General features: G+C 36.7%; 1 protein-coding gene across 16 annotated transcripts in view; it reads right to left on the bottom strand.

The window, feature by feature from the left end:
* COL25A1 (collagen type XXV alpha 1 chain) overlaps window positions 1-17,191 on the bottom strand; it is a 271,408-nt gene that overhangs the window by 50,922 nt on the left and 203,295 nt on the right. For all 16 annotated transcript variants that reach the window (XM_015861367.2, XM_032444266.1, XM_032444274.1 and 13 more), the window contains 4 exons: window positions 16,709-16,753; window positions 7,401-7,454; window positions 5,845-5,871; window positions 3,674-3,718 (listed from right to left, as the gene is read on the bottom strand). In XM_015861367.2, coding sequence (XP_015716853.1) covers window positions 3,674-3,718; window positions 5,845-5,871; window positions 7,401-7,454; window positions 16,709-16,753 — 171 coding nt within the window. The remainder of the gene's footprint in view (window positions 1-3,673; window positions 3,719-5,844; window positions 5,872-7,400; window positions 7,455-16,708; window positions 16,754-17,191) is intronic.

The following is a 17,191-nucleotide window of genomic DNA, read 5'->3' as shown; positions in this document are numbered from 1 at the left end:
CAAATTTAGTATAGGAGACAACAGTGTTATCCACTTTGAAGGTGTTTAAACAGAGTACCCATTCCTGGTGGTAGGATGCTGAAGGAAGCATTCTGTGAATGCTGGAGTTTCAGAGTTGGTTTGGGGTTTTTTATTTTTTGAAATAGTCCAATAAAATTAAATGGCACCAGAAAACATACTCACTTCGTTTTCAAGAACACAAACAGAATTTCCGCTACACAGTTGCTACAGCTCGCTCACGTGTGAGTTAAAAACAAAAAGTCAGTTTTATGAAGCGTTGATTCATGTCTGGAAACCTGAGCTGCCTCTTCTTGACAGACATGCATGAGTGATACTGCTGATATCCCTTACAAGCATGTACAACTGCAAAGCTTCAGGGACTTTTTATAGCTGTAAAGTGGCAAAGCAACTGGTAAGAGACATTCACAAGTTAAACATTTTAAAGGATAATGATTGATATGGGGAGATAAGAGCATTAAGTATTTATAATCCACCTTCACATAAGAATGAAAATTAATATGGGATTAAAAGAAAAAATATGGCACAGCATGTTCTCAGTTCTTTGATGAGTCAGACCATTTGGAAATTAAGAAATTTTAGCAGTGGAAAACGCACACAGAAGAAAAATACTTGGTAGTTTCCAGGGGCTAAGTCTAAGAACTCATGTCTGATACTGATACTGCCTTCAGAGTAGGCCAACTCAGAAAATAGAGTTTCCTTTTTAAATCATGGGTCAAAAAGTACTGACTTGAGTCCGCATCTCTGATAGCCACTGGGTACTGCAGTTCAGAAAGTAAATTAATTGTACAAATAGGAGTCCATTCCTAAACAAAGTTTGAAACAGTTGTCACCAGATCTCTGCCATAGAGCAAAATAAAAACTCAGTACTTTTCTCATAGAAACATGATTTAATCTTTTAAAGAAATGTTTTACAATTTGTTATCTATGAGTGAAATGTCTTAAACATGTAGCGTTATCATTTAGTGTAATGGTCCCTGCCTTTTTTTATATAAAATAAAGGCTTTTTTTTTTTTTTTTTTTTAAATAAACCAAGCAAGTAGGAGGCATGCATACAAGCAGCTGAACATCTGGAAGCTGTACCAGCTCTATCCTTACATTATATCTGAACTACACTTCCAGCAGATCTCTTAAAATATCTTTTAAAAATAGTGCCTCAGTACGTCTTGAACTCCTCTCCACACGTATTCAGTTCACAAAAACTCTCTCAGTACTCATCTGGTAGTGAAATTCTACATGCTCTGAACACCTCAGAGTTACCCAAATACAAAGCAGAGAGCATTCACAAGAACACAAGAATAATGCGTTAATAAGGCTGCCTGTGAGACTTGCTGGTCTTTTAAGACAACGAAAAAGGGCAGAGTTTTCTGTGTTAACCTCCTGCCCCAATAGAAAATACCCAGAGGAAAACACAGAAGGAAGTCTTCTGAGCTGTACTTTGAAATCCTGCATTATAGCAGAATAGTCTAGAAAGGGTAGCTATTCAAGATGATTTTGACACCAGTGAAAAAAGTACAAGCAATACATGAAAAAAATACACGAGGAAAAAAAAATAAGAAAACATCAAGGCTGCTTTGTGAACATACTAAACATGACTAATAGGCTTTCTTAGATTCTCTAACACTAATGCAATTAACAACTGCTGGGCAAATTCATTCCTGAATTTTACACGATGATCATATAGCACAATCTTTTCCCTACAATGAAGAGCAGGAAAGAATACACTCCTTTTTAAGTAGCTCAAAGGGAATGTAAGGACACCAAGTTTAGTGCTAGATCCTCTGTTATCTATAGAAATACATCCTGAACTTCCTACCAAAGCTATCTTTCAGCAACAGTAAGCTGCAGTTCTGCTATGAGATATGAACTTTTTTTCCCTGGGTGACAGATTGTCTTGCAGGCAGGGAAAACCGGGTGGGCAAAAAACAACAAAGGTGAATTAAACCACAATTTTGCTTATTCTGTCCTAGGAACTTGTGCAGTCGATGCCAGCCTGTTACTATTAGAGCAATGACCTCCATGCAAACAGCATGTATTTCCGTGTCACCAACCCACCGCTGAAACATAACATGAAATCTTGAGGAGTTGGGAGACAACTGTATTATAAAGTTAAAAAACTTATTGGAATTTCTTCAGATATAGAAATATAAGTCTTCCAATGACCTATTCCTCCAGAAGTTGATCCCAGACATTTTGAAGCTCACAAAAATATTTACAACGCTATAGTCACGAAGAAAAATGATTTCCCAATGAAAGAGGCAGAAGAGTTTTTCTTCCCTTAAAGAAGATTCCAAGCAATTGGATGCATCACAGACCATGGTGAAGCATGGGAATACAAGTGGGTGTTAAGTATCTCACAGCAGATAAAGAAGCAAAGCAACAAGGGAAGCTCCACTAGTCTTTCCAGGGAGGTTAACTTCCCATTTAGTTGCTACAGCACTATGTCTTGAAAACAATCTCATATTTCCCTAGAAATTATGTTATTAAATCTTGTAAAATTGGACTAAGACTTCACTGGCATACCTTGTCTGAGCAACTAAATAAGTTTCTTAAGATTTTAATCTTGGCTAATAAACATGACTACAGAGGAATTATAATTTAAACTCCGAGAATAAAAAAAAAATTACTATTCTTATACATAATGACTACTTCTGCACTGTAGAATACACGCCATAATAGCTTCATGTTCTTGAATGCTGCTGCCAAACGATAGGGTCTGAGAGATTTGCATGCAAACTTCTGATTTGAGTTGGTTATGCAATTAAACATATGGGGCAGGAGACAAGAGTGTTTTTATACTTCTGCTCAAATATAGTCACTGAAACTAATGCTTTTAGAAGTATATGAGTTCCAAATTAGTGGTAAGGAGCCGTATGCAACCTCTTCTCCAAAATACACACAAAGAACACAAAAGATTACGTGACTAGAGATCATTATGACTGATCCTTCTTCCCATACTAGACAAGCTATCTTTGTATATGTAAAATACAATTAAAAACTCAGGTTCAATTCTGATCTTTTCTGCAGGGGTACAGAACAAATCTCAAGTAAAATAAAACAAAATAAAAAACTAAATAAAATGATATTTTGATATTTTGATGACTCCAGCTGCTTTTACCCATTGGTACTTTGCAACAATGAGCTAACAAGGTATTTATTGGTTGTTATTGATATAATTTGGTAAAAACATCTAAAAGGTAGTTTTTTATCTTCAACTCTCAGTTATCCAGCTGGCTGTTTGGAAGGAAGTTAGCTATCATGGTACCGTATTGGTTTAGCTCTTCCCTTTGCAGAGAACAGAGAATGGGAAATATGAACAGCTGGGATATACTAGAAAGAGATATAACTCATCAGACATAAAGCCAGAAGTCTGGGTAGGTTGCGACCAAATTTTCTGTACAATGCATATTTTAGTGATGATTAGAGACTGATGCTGATGCACTCTGTACTAAAGCTGCTGCTACATAAAGTCAGGAACTGAACAGTGACATTTTTCCTCTGTTTATAAGAATGAACTCAGACAAACTGTTTAATATTTTAAATAGGAAAGTTTAAAATGCATTTTTCTTTCGTCAAATTTATTATTATCACTAGTTGGTTAAACTGTGAGCACATCTATGGCATATGCTTTCCTCTCCACTAATAAGTTGCATACCTTTTCTCCTGTGTCACCCTTTGGTCCATTTTCTCCAGCATCACCCTGCAATGAAAATACATATTTAAAAAAATGATTTTATGTAAACACACAGCGTGCAGAGAGGAGTCAGCATTCAAACATTATTGGCAAGTTAACATTTATTAATCAAGTAGCCAATCTCTCTACAACATGGTCAGGAAGGGTGGTTTTTATAGCTGCTACATCTTCTTGTTGCTTTGATACAGTCTTCCATATAAACCCACAGAAATACATAAACTCTCAGATAACTATCTTCCTGTTGGTATAGCCTACAAACTTCCACAATTCATTGTGGTTTAGAAATGAAGGAATGATTTCATGATGGTTCAGCATCTTAAATTGGCAGCGCATATTTCTTCCCCAGAGATACTCACCTAAGCATATCTAATCAAATTCAGGTAAGTTATCCAATGCCAATATTTTTTATTGGATTCTCAAGCAATGCATGTTATAAACTGCTTGAGTTTGATGTACTTCCATGCATGATTAACAAACCAGAAAAACATCGCTGATTTCACTGCTCCAGATAGCCACCAAGACGGTTATCTCTACATAAGTTTGATGTGTTGTATATTATTAAGAAAAGTGATATTCAGACAACACTCCTTTATGTCTGGGCAGACATTTCTCATCTTAAAAAGAACTTTTTAAAGAAATGCTTCACAAGTTTTATCTATAAAATACAAGATTTCTATTTTTATTAATTCAGCTGCAAAGTAAGACCAGAGTAAACGAAAAAGTCTGTTATATATGAAGATCAAACATGCCTGTGAGATTCAAGTGCAAGAAATACATAAAATACCAAAGGTACTGATGAATACTGACTCTAAATATGCCACAACCACTTTTGAAGGTCTTGGCGAGATAACCAGTAAAAATATTAAAACAACAATATTAATTCAGCACCCCTCATATGGCTCTGAAAAGCTCAATGTGAAATTTCTCTCAGTGGACTTGTACCAGAGATCTTTTTGTATAGGATGGTCACTAACACAAGGGTAACTAGCAAAGAAACAAGCAAGTCTTTAATTAAGGGCTTAATGAGACATGGAGATGTGCAACAGTAACTACTAGGAATGTCATTCTGAGTCCATTTGACATAATAAAGCACATATAGTACATTTACATTTTTTAAGTAAATGCAACAGATGATTAGAGTGAAATATCATGATTTTAAGTAACAGAAATCCAGCACAGGTTAAAACGTATTGTTACGCTGCTTTTGTGCTTGAAAATGAACAAAGGATTTCTGGAGTTCTACAAAAAATACTGTTTTAACAAAAAGGAGTGAATTTGTGAAAAGAGATTCCTAGTTACACATTCTACTTGTGGGGTAAAAACATTCAAGATTTCCCTGGATAATGATATGCTTTTGCATACATGAACTGCCTTTGGAAAGCATGCTTGCATCTGGTAATACATGGATTTACACAGATCCGGAAGTGAAATTCAATTGTAGCTGAAAACTGAAGCTTCATGAGCAAGCAATTCTCTAGAGCAAACCACACCTGAATGCAAGCAGCTTACTTTTTAAAAAGCATGGCTCAATTTACTCACAGGAGTTGAATCAGTGTAAAGATTCCTGCTCAAAATAAGGCTTACAGCATGTCTCAGGTTGCCCATGCAGAGATGTAGAAGTTTAATTTGCACTCAGTGTTTACTCATGAGTGCTCCTACTGGTATCTCTATATGAATGGGCAGAATCACACCCCTGCTTTGCAGCATGGAGCTCATCTCGTCTCTGTGTGACTGTACATCATCTAGAGTTTGTGCAATTACCACTCTGTTACCAAATTCTTTTACTCTGTAGGTAACAGAGCATCAAAACCAAGTTACAGCAAATGTTTGGCACTACTATTTATTCAATCACTCAACTTTTTCTGATATGAACATTAGACATGGATAGGTGCAGAGTTCCTCAGCTGTGCAGCAATTAAGGCACAAACACTGCTCTCCGTGAGTGATCAAGCTACAGTAATCTCAAGAGTAACTGGCATTACTATTATTTGATGTCAGAAAAAGCTGCACAATGGCTCTCAAGTTGTAGGCCATAGCTGCATTTTTAATTTTTTGCTTTTTTAATCTAAGAATCAGTGCACTGACAGCTTTCCAAAACAGAAAAGCAGCAAAGGAAGTGGAATAGGGCTTACCTTTTCTCCTCTCTCTCCAGGGTCACCCTGATGATCACAGCAATTGGAGCAGAGAAGTCATAAGTTATTAACATGAGTAAAATTCCAAGTGTTAGTATCATTGTCACAATTTATTATGCTGTTTCAAATGACTAAAATCCAATAATGAAATCTTCAATAAGCAATAATAAATACATTTAACAGAACCCTATAGCAATAGAGTTTCAGCATGATTTTAAAACATTAGTAATTTGTATGTAGACTTTTGTTTTGTTTCAAAGTTTTCTTCCTGTTTCGTTCTAGATTAAACCTTCACGAATAGGTGCATGTCTTAGTGGGATGGCCTTCTGGTACAGAGGTGACTCCTGCATTTGGTTCTCCTTATTTTGGAAATTAACAAATGACAAATTTAAAGTCTGAATATGGGCTGAAAGTCATATGACTCTACTAATGGCTTAGGAGACTCCATGGGAGAAACAGAAAGCCTTAAGTGTCTCAAACAAACGCATAACTGATTCAGAGCAAAGAGCCTTTACTGCTCCTAACATTCCCTGGAAGAAAAGGATGGCTTATAGACATTGTTTTTAAAAGTTATAACTTGCTTGAGAAACTAGATTAATGGCAAATGCACACTGGTGCAATGAGCATGACCCTGACAACTCATCTCTGTGTTTCTGGCTCAGAAATGCACTCTACCTCATCTTTACCCCTTCTGATGGCTGGCAGTCGCTAGGCAACTCGAAGATTACAGTTGTGCATATGAATTAAGCATTAAGTGCCACAATTTGGCTTCTTCTGTATACGAAATAAGGAAAGGACATGCTCCCAAATGGTGTGTTTTCATCCCTGATGGACAAGCAGCCAGTCAGTAAATGTAAAGAGCCTGCCCTGTGTGTCTGTCAGCAGCAGTGTGATGCACAGAATCAGCTGAGGAGCACATGTGCACCAAAGATACGCTCACAGCTGATGGGATTAGAATTCAACATTACCCATTCCAAGAGGCCCCCCGATCACATCACTATTGGGCTTTCTTTTATACGGAGTTATAAGTTTTTCTTCTATTCCACTCATTCAATAATATCAAAACAGCAGAAAAACAATCATTTAACAATAAAATAAATGCAAAGAGACACTCAGATACATCAAATACAGGCCCAGACACATTCTTAGTGCAGTCTGTTGCTGACTTCCATAATAGCAGCTCAAGACTTAACCCTGATATTCATCAAAGAATTGACCACAGTAGTTCTTGAAAAGAAGCCTGAAACACATTGTAAAGAGCATAAACAAAGCCCTTCTGAAAAGGTCTCCATATTCCCAAACACTTGCAGGCATATTACAGTCACTTGGCAATGGACGCGTATGCGTCAGTGCCACTGACTGGAATTATATATGCACAGCAGAAGATAATGCTTCTTTATGGTGCAATGTGTAAAGCCTCTGACAGCGCTGATTGCTAGAGAGAGCAGATCACTAAAAGCTAGTCAGAACATAAACACTGCCTGGAAAGAGCAACTGTAATCTATATGCACACACGTACCATGTGCTTTTGTTTTTAATCCATACCCAGTACCAACCTTAAGCCCTGCTGCTCCCTTCTCCCCCGCTACACCAGGCAAACCAGGTTCTCCCTAAGAACACAAAGAAAGATGCAGTTAGCAAAGACACGATTAAATATATATTAACACTATTTCACTGTCTTATATTAAGCAGACTAAATCTAATTTAATCTCCTATACAGATAAGGAATAAGGCGCTGGAAACGATGCATGTGTGAAGCTAAACAGAAAACAGAACTGAGACTTATGATTCTGAAAAGTAGTCTTTCCAGCAAGGCTAGCATTACTTCCCTCCTTTCTACAACTTAGAAATACTGCAAGAAAGGCTTATCATAAACAGCTTTGACATTTCTGCTTCTGGTCTCCTAAGGAAGACTGACAGTGATGAAAAATGAAAAGGGTTCATTCCAGAAACAGAAGAGTTTGGAAGAGATAGCGCTTTAATTTTTCAAATATACCTTGCTTGTCAGTTTTACACACTTCAGTACCAGTAGCTAAAAATTAGATTTAAAAGACTTCAAAAACTCCAGCATAACATTAAAGATCCAAAATTGGGGTTATTTTAATACATAGCAGATATATTGTTCCACAGCTTAAAGAGTAGCAAGTAATTTTCATAAGTCGGTTAACAAATGATAATTACTTGGAAGCTTCTTTTTGCTGTTAACTTTATAAAATAAGAAACAAATACTACAACAACAAAATCTTAATGATATTTCCTGGTGTTTATTTCCCAGATGTATTGAAAAAAATGCAGGCATTATTTGCGAGACAAGATATATCAATGGCTACACTTTACTGGTAAACAACCAGGGTTGACGGCTGAGTAAAACCTTAAGTGGAAGTATGCCTCAGTTTCACAACAAATATGCACATTCTTTTGTAACCCTTACCTACACTAAGGCACTGCACCTCAGGGGTGGGAAAGCATGTTAAAGCAGCATCCAAAAGAACAGACACTTTAAATAAGTTCATCAATAAGCCTTTTAGCTACATAAATGTAGGAGAATGCTTACAAGTTCAATACAATAGTATTAGTAGTACAGTAATGAAATGAGAAAATTCAGAAACTCAGTGGATATTTTTATATAGGATTGAAACTCAGTAGACAGGATGAACCAAGTTTCTGCTCTAAGTTACAGAAGAATTGAGATAAAAGCTTACTCCAAATGCAACAGATTTTTTCCAGCACTCCAAAAAATCCTTCCAGTAAGAAAGATCTTTTTATTACTTATAGAGTCATATTTGAATCACAGATACATGAACTTGATTCTCCAGTAAGGTTCAAATCTAGTTCTGAGTTAACAGAATATACAGTACCTTACTGTCACCAACTATGGGACTATTTCAAAACACAGAACAAAACCGTCGAGGTTCTTATAAAACTCTAGTGAGTTATTCTGCACGCCAAAGAGTTAGGCGCTATTAGACTCACAGGGAATTACAAAGCTATTTGAGTCAGCCCTTTTTCAAGGCTCCTTTGTATTGTAGTAGATTGAAGGCTGATATAGTAGCACAGGCATTTGATATATGAGCAGTCAGGATTTGAAGCTGTTGGAGATTAGGCATAAGCATCCTAAAGGATTGACCTAAAAGACACTTGGAGAAACCTGCCAGTTGACAAAATGAAGCAGAAGGGACTGATGGATATGCACTTGTTTTTCTTCATCCCACACCCCAAACAAGTTTGTTTCTGTCTCCTTCAATTTAAAACAGCTGCAGTTGGCTGACACTTTAAGGGGCTTAAATCAGTAATCAAAGGGTCAAAGTTTCAAGCTTGCACTTTCCTACCAAGTTTACATATCCAAGTAATGCATACAGAGAACTACTATTAGGATGACGAAAAATGATAATAAAAACTGAAAAAAGTTGAAAAATGAAAAAAGTTGCCTTACTTTCTTTGGGAAAAAAAAAGTGAAAACCTCGGGCTGTTATATCTTTATAGTAAATCATTATTTCTACCAACTGTCCTGTTTCTGGCCTTATATGAGACTTCCCTAAGTCCATCAAACTAAATGCTTCTATCACTGGAAGTACTAGCCAGAGACATTATCACACCAGGTATTAGATCTTGGAAGGGGAAAAAATGAAGGCAAACCTACAAGGAAATCACAGAGAAGACCTTGCACCTTTGTGCTTTTGAAGTCATTATTCTCCTGTTTCTAAAGGTCTATACAGAGGGACAGTATAAAACCAGTTTCACTTCTTTAGAACCTGATTTCATCATTGATACAAGCAGGGAACAGTAAGATGAAATATATCTTTACAGCACATAACCTATCCTACGTATTACCCCTGGAAAACCCCTGTTTACCAGGAGTCAAGCTGGCTTTATATGTTAAGTATTCTATGAAAGCCTAAATTAAAAAAAAATTTGGAAAAAAAGAAAAAAAAAAAAAAAAAAAAAAAAAATGATTAAACAAAAGCCACAATCAACCCATAAATTAAAAAAAAAATAAATAAATTTGACCTTAATAAACAGAACAAAGCCCCAAGAGACCTCCCATCAGCTAGGAAACTCCAAAAGTAGCCACAAACTGAAACAGCAGCAAACATTTTGGAGGAAAGTAGATGGATAGCTTTCCTGCTGTACACTAATCTTATTTTTTGCCATGAGATTAAGTTAAAATATTCCTGTTAAGAAGTATGGTTAATTATTTTCCTTCCTTTTATTCACTTGTTTTTTTGTTTGTTTGTATTTTTGTTTAATTAAAGCATATGTTAAAACTAAAGAATGCCGTGTATGTTCATTTCACTCCCACAGGTTACTGTTTGGGAAATTAATTGCTGCACTTTTGGCTGAGGACAGTTACGCTGCTGTTCAAGGAGAGATGCAAGCAAGGGAAAACTGGACATTCAGGAACACCACCTCATGCATCAACTGCAATTAGACTGCCTTTAAACTTGGCAAGGTCTCAGAAGCTATAAAACTATATTCTTCATCTCATGTATTTGTACATTCACCAGGCCACAGTTAATGGCTTCTCGACTCATATTGCAGTTTCTCTTTAACAGCATTGACAGCAAAGGTGTTATGCTGCAGAAACAATTGCCTTCTGCACATCATTTAGCTTTCAAATCAAGTCAGCATATTTTTCTTCTTCCCCATTTAAGGAGTGATTTTGTCTGTAGCACATCAAAGTTTAGGTCATAGCTTATTTTTCTGCAGTCAGGACATCCTGAAAAACAATCACTCGAGGACAGGCATCACTAAAACAAAACATGTCCTAAAACTTTCTACTGCCTATGTAAAAGTATGACATATTATTACAATTAGAATGATACCAACGGCCACCAGTACACCCTCAAATAAGAGTTGCAAGGCCCAAAGAATTTGTGTGAAAATGTCCTCAGAGGATTCTTTTGAAACTCTTTCCCTACAAAGACAGACTATAGGAAAGATACTGTGGGCAGGTTGGACATATGTAACTATAATCCATAAAGATTTTACTGTACTCATAAGTCTACTGCAGAAAAGGACACCACTACCACTAGAAGCTTTTAAGCATGTAAGTCCCCACTTATTCTCTATGACCATCTGAAGTTATTTAGGTCCAGTCTGATGAATTCAGAAATGGTCTCGGAATGATGGAAATAAAAATTTCAAGCAAATGTGCTATTGTCCTGTCATTCACCCAGAACAATGCTGCTAAATTCAGAATGACTGTAGTACTCCCGTAATCCATTTGTTGACAGGAGAGGCTTAAAATGAATTGGAAAACAGACTATCACATCAGCAAACTGATGTCAAAGCATGACTCAAAATGTTATGAAGAAAGGTACCATCAACTATTCAGGGTCCTTCTGATCATTTCTAGAAAGGTCTTCAGTGAAACGCCTTGATAACAAGAAATGTTTTGATATTTCTTCCAATTAATTTCAACTACAAGAGCAAACAAAATGCCAACATGTCAAGAAGAATAAACTCAAACCAGCCACTTGGTTCAGGAGTTTCAGGTAGTTCAAAGAGCAACACTGGACAGCAGAGCAGAGTGCCTTGATTCAAGTCTTGGTCCTCTTGTTCCTCTATTACCCAGGACTGCATTAACACTGAAAGACTAGCGCTATCTTTTCTGCATTAGTTTGGGTAAAACACATCCTTTGGTACCCTGCCCAATGAACTGAATCTGAATTTGATCAGTGCAGAGCACTGCTTGGGCTCAGCTGACAATTTGATAAAAAGCTGTCAATATGAATGCATAAAACCTACTTTAGACCAGTTTTGAAAATGTATCGGCCACTAGAGTATGTATTGAAGGAGTTCAGGCTGTTGAAATCATACCTCTCCCCTAAATAGAGCGATCTGTGCCCTTGAGGTATGTACCTCTACGTCCAGAATTAAGCAGCTAAAAATAACATGGCTGGAGGCCCTGGCTTTTCTTGTTTCTAACAGAAAAACAGCCTGGAGGCTGCTGTTCTGAAATAAGTTTGGTTTCGGTGGGATTCATAACTCCATCTACACCAGCTGGTTGATATCCAACTCACCCTGAGAAGAAAGCCTGTCAGTACTGCTATATTTTCCAGTCACTAGAATGCAATCAGTTGTAAGGATAAGGAAATACAAGAGGCCCCCAAACTAAATTCAATCTAATTTTACTCTAAAATACATAAACAAGGACAGAGGGGAAAAAAGTAGTTTCTCAGACATGTTACTGTGATTTCCATTTCAAATCAGGCTTGAATTATTTCCTTTCAACTTGCTTTTCACCCTCCTCAAAAGAAACTTAACGTTGTTTGTTTAAGAACTGGAAAGCTCTCCTGGCCCACTCACCAGCTGAAATTAAGTGGAAAGTCTTCAACAGGACTCAGCTGGCCTGCAAACCTGTCTGAGAATCTGTGAACTACGTTCAATGATGTTTCCTTCCTCTACATTTCTTTATTTGAAATAAATGTTAGTACACACATACCCTTTATTTCTCCAAAGAGACGTGGTAATACTACTTTTGAAACACGTCCGACATAGTACAGTATGGGGAATATCGATGGGGAAATACATATGAATTAGAGTAATAATATGCATGAGAAAAGCAGTAAGAAATATGCACGCCCAGACTCTATGGCGACTAACAAGGAAGGGAGATTTTTTCGAGGTTTATCAAACTGCTATTGTCAAACTACTGGAACAATTTAAAATGAAATGACCTGTCCTGACCACCAATCAATTCTCAATACATCCTTACAAAACAATAAAAACAACTCGTACATAAGAAAAAAAAGCAGTGAAGAGGTTTCTGTTCACCCAGTGACAACACTCTCTCTGACTTCAAGAATTACTAGGTGGAGCTACTTCCCAGTTATTCTTCTCAACAAGATAAGCAGAATGTGGCTACAGTTTCCTAAACGCAGAAACAAACAGGGAATGTAAACATCCTTTCAAGACTACCGGTAATATTTCATAGGATTTGGCCTGAAAGAAAAAAACACATGTGAAACTACGACAATACATTTGCTACTATGAAATCTATTAGTTAACAGTCCTGCAAAAACAGGTGGGTTGTGTAAAATTACACTTTAATATTTAGAGATTGTCTAAGAAAAGTGGTTCATATGTTAAGGGATTAGAAAATCATTCTAAGTGTACTCAGAATTTATGATCTAATTTCCAAACCAACTGGTCAGACTTGTCAATCATCTCTTATTTTCCACTTTTTCAATTAAAGAAGAGTTGAAGGGAAAGAAAAATTGCAGGCATGTATATGATGGAGGTGACCTAGGTGAATTATTCAAGTGCTTGTGGAGGGGTAAAAGTTAATTCACTGCTGACATTCATCAGTCGAAAGATATTCAGTGCTCAGATGAGGAACGCGTTCACATACAATTTTAAGCATGTACTTAGAGTTCTACATTTTAAACTAAGAAAAAAAAGTAATGTGGATCTTCATGTGCTGCACATGCTGCTGTTGAACAGAATGAGTTCACTGATTAAAAGGCTACCAAGACAGTATAACTTTTTTTTAAAGCTATGTATCTTCTTAAAAGGAGATGCATCACACATTCAAGTTGAGTTGAACTGTCCTGCAAATCAGCATCAATCTCCATGAGTAAAGCCAGGAGTGCCAGCAGTCAGCACACAGTACTGGCCAACCTAAATGTATATAGAATCCTAAAAAGGCTGTACACAGATGTCTGACACTGAAATTATTACACTGGTTGTCATTCAGCTGTATCTTACGAGAAACATTGCACTAAGAATCAGCTTTTATTGTCCATCATGAAAAAATGGACCTTTCGGTAGCAAAATATTAGCCCAGGAATCCTAGGCTGCACAAAACTTACTAATACTACCTTAAGATAAATATTGCTTCAGCTTAGATTTATTTCTACCATTATTTTAAAGCAAACAGATCTTATTTTTTAAGAGAGACTTCAACATTCAACTTTCATCTGCTTATACTCTACTTTCTATCTGCTTATATAATGCATTTTCTGCATATACTGTAATGCTTACAAGTCAAAATTAGATACCAATTGTAAAACACCCAAATCTGACTACACTTTGTACTTGTCTGTCCAGTTTTTGTGCTGATATCTAGATTTAGTTTAGTAATTAATTTTTTTCTTAAAAATCAGAAGTAGTCCATCTACACTAAATAATTACATTATTTACATATACATTATGTATTACTTTATAAGGGGTGACAGTTGTAGATGCCATAAATAGAATATAATAAACATAAAAACATCCAAATGTTTGAATTAGGGTTTTATGTGTGTGTGTTTGTTTGTTTTTTAATGCAATGTAAAGTTGGTAAACAGCTGTTAAATGAGCGTTTGAATTTTTGCTTTAGGAAGACAATTTCAGATTTGTTTCCTTCCCCGTTAAACATGACTGCAATTCAATCTATGTGGTCTCCATAAGCAAATGTACAATCACCTAATCCATCTAAAAAAACCCCAAATCTAAGTCTTCCAAAACTACACTTTAATAACTAGACAACATTTTTATGTATGGCACATCTGAGTCACCTCACTGACATACACTTCTCTGCTCACATAGGTGAAGATTTCTGGACAGACATTATGTGATGATACATACATGAAACACCTTGATAAAAAATGAATCACCACTTCTACTCAATGTGTTTGCAACTCTTCTCTCATTGTTCCGCACACGCAAAGTCATGCTATAAAATGTGGTCCTGCATTCACATTTTGTTTACATAAATTACTTGAACTCCATACATCAATACCATCTGTGTTTGCACATACTTTCTATCATTCATGTTAGAATTAAATGGAGTCAGTAAATGAGAAGGGAAAATCTCAGGGCTTAATACGAATTTGTCTTGTAAAGTAATTTTCTTCATTTATCGTGTTATATATGCCTAGTTTCAAACTTATTTTTAATGTCGTTCACAGTAGCCATAATGTTCTGAATATAAACATTGAAAAATAATAGATTCATAGCACAATTTCCATCACTATGGTGAAATTACTCATAATTACATCATTTCCTCTAGCCGCTGTTAAAATGCAGGTTGTATATTACAACAATAGAAGCTTACTGTTAGGAAAGAACAATTTAAATTGAATTATTTAAAAAAAACCTAGTGCCTTGTTCTCAAGGGCTCTTGGAGAGGGAGACAGAAGAAGGGACTGTATGAAGGCTGCTCCAAAAGTGATGCCTCCTATTTTATTTTGTTGGCCTACTACATCAGAGGTGGATGTTGGCAGATGGCAGCAGAGGCTGAACCTTCTCACCAATATTCCATCCCATGTTATTGCCACGTGACAGATGGCAGAAGAGGGGCAGTCTAACAGAATGGATGGTATCTGGCATGGAAGTGTGTACGAAGCAGAAGTGTGTCACTGTATTCCTCCATGCAGAGAAAAATGACCAGGGAACTCTGTAAGAAACTCAATACCGGCTTCAGTGCATTGAAAGCAATGGTAGCAGTATGGGAATATCACAAAGTCTGTGCCAGGTGGATTCCATAAATGTTCACATGGGAACAGAAAGAACACCATATGCAAGCTTGACAGGACCTACTGAACCAGTATGAGGCTGAAGATGACAGTTTCCTGGATTGCATCATTACCAGAGAGGGGACATAGTGTCACCACTGTAAGCTAGAGTCAAAACAGCTATCCATGGTGAGACACAAATTCCCAATATAAGTGAAGACACAGTCCTCAGCAGGTGAAGTGATGTGCTTGGGATAGGAAAGGGGTTGAAGTTTGAACTTCCACAGTGAAACTAAAGACGACAACAACCCTTCTCTTGCCATACAATAAATACCAGGCTGTATTCCATTGTGAAGTCTGTGGAGCATGTTGCTCATCTTGTCTGAACTGTCCTGCCATACCATGTCACTGCCACTGTCAAATAGTGGATCATCTCCCGTTATGCAGATTTGTATGAGAGCAGCATGCAGGCTCTCGTTCATTGTTGGCCAAAACATAGCTAATGGTGGTGACTGTGCTGAAAAATAGTGTTTTGTAGCTGAGAATGTGCTCTATCAAATAGTGTTGTTGTGCACTTCATATTCGTTACAGTTTCCACGGAGGCATTACTTTCTGAGCACCCCATATGTAATATGGTCTCTGTACACTATCACCAATTACTCCTCAAATACAGTGAACATGCTAAACTATAATTTTCCTTTTGGTATTCCCTGCAAGTGCTTTTCAAGTTCACTATTAATGTTAGTGCTTATGAGAACAACAGATGGATAATGGTGTCTGCAGCCAGGGAGGGATATTATTTAAAAACTTCACCATACAGCTTTGCCAACAAAACTTAGCAGGGCTTTGAAACAGCCCTGCTGCTCTTTATGAATCCCTGTCCCGGACTAGGAGTCAGCTTAGTGAAACATAACACTGACCTGACTGAGTTACTGTCTCCTCCCAGTTGCACTCAAGACTATTTCTTTTTTAATAATTTCTCTGTATTTTCATTCCCAACTTTGATTTTATATTATTCTCTACCTGCTTTTCCAGACTAATTATTCTTTATATTTGGCTTGTATTACCAATGTGTTGCCACTGTACAAACACATGAACGTGACCACCTGCATCATGGAACTGAGTTAACAGAAATTAAACCAAAATAAGCTGTAGAAAAAGTGTAGTTGATAAGAACACTGAATAAACTCATACACCACTACCACTTACATGGATGTTTATCAGTCAACACCAAATCACTGACTAAAACTAGAAAACAACGAATTCAGAGCACAAATCAGATTTTATAGTCTCTTCCCTGAGACTGACTTGAAATTAGAACCTTGGATGTTCTTCTGCAAACTGCTCATGTGAATGAGCCTTGAGTTGCTTTAATCAGTGACACAAATAACTGCTATGTTGACAGAGTCAAGTGAACTCACCATTTGCCCATCTTTCCCAGGAACACCAGGCACTCCAACAGAACCCTGGTGGGAAACAGACGGCAGTGTTTAGCAAATTAAACAAGTCGTGAAAACTCTCACCTCTTAATACAGTACCTAAGAAAGACAGGGAATGTTGGCATATTCTAAGTGCAATAAAATCTTCAAAAACTAATTTCTATTGAAGTTGAACCTTCTTTACAGATGACTATTTATATTAATCATAAATGTTCTTATGTTGTACATTCTCACGCTCTTACCATGTATGTTTTATTGACTGTTCCACAGGATAGCCTCTTTCAGAAAGAAGCCTCAAGTTGGTGGTAACTTTGTTATGAAGGCTTTGTAAAACATGTAAGGATTAAAAAGTAATTCCATTTAATGCTTTGGATAAATTTTGAGTTTGTTCTGACACAGTCTAACATAGCACCTAACACAGCACCTGAACAAAATCATTAAAACTTCAAATGCTTTCAAGCATCT

Source organism: Coturnix japonica, chromosome 4 (assembly GCF_001577835.2).
Source record: "Coturnix japonica isolate 7356 chromosome 4, Coturnix japonica 2.1, whole genome shotgun sequence".
NCBI classification, from domain to species: domain Eukaryota; kingdom Metazoa; phylum Chordata; class Aves; order Galliformes; family Phasianidae; genus Coturnix; species Coturnix japonica.
The sequence above is the reverse complement of the archived record's forward strand: the minus strand, read 5'-3'. Positions and strand labels throughout refer to the sequence as shown.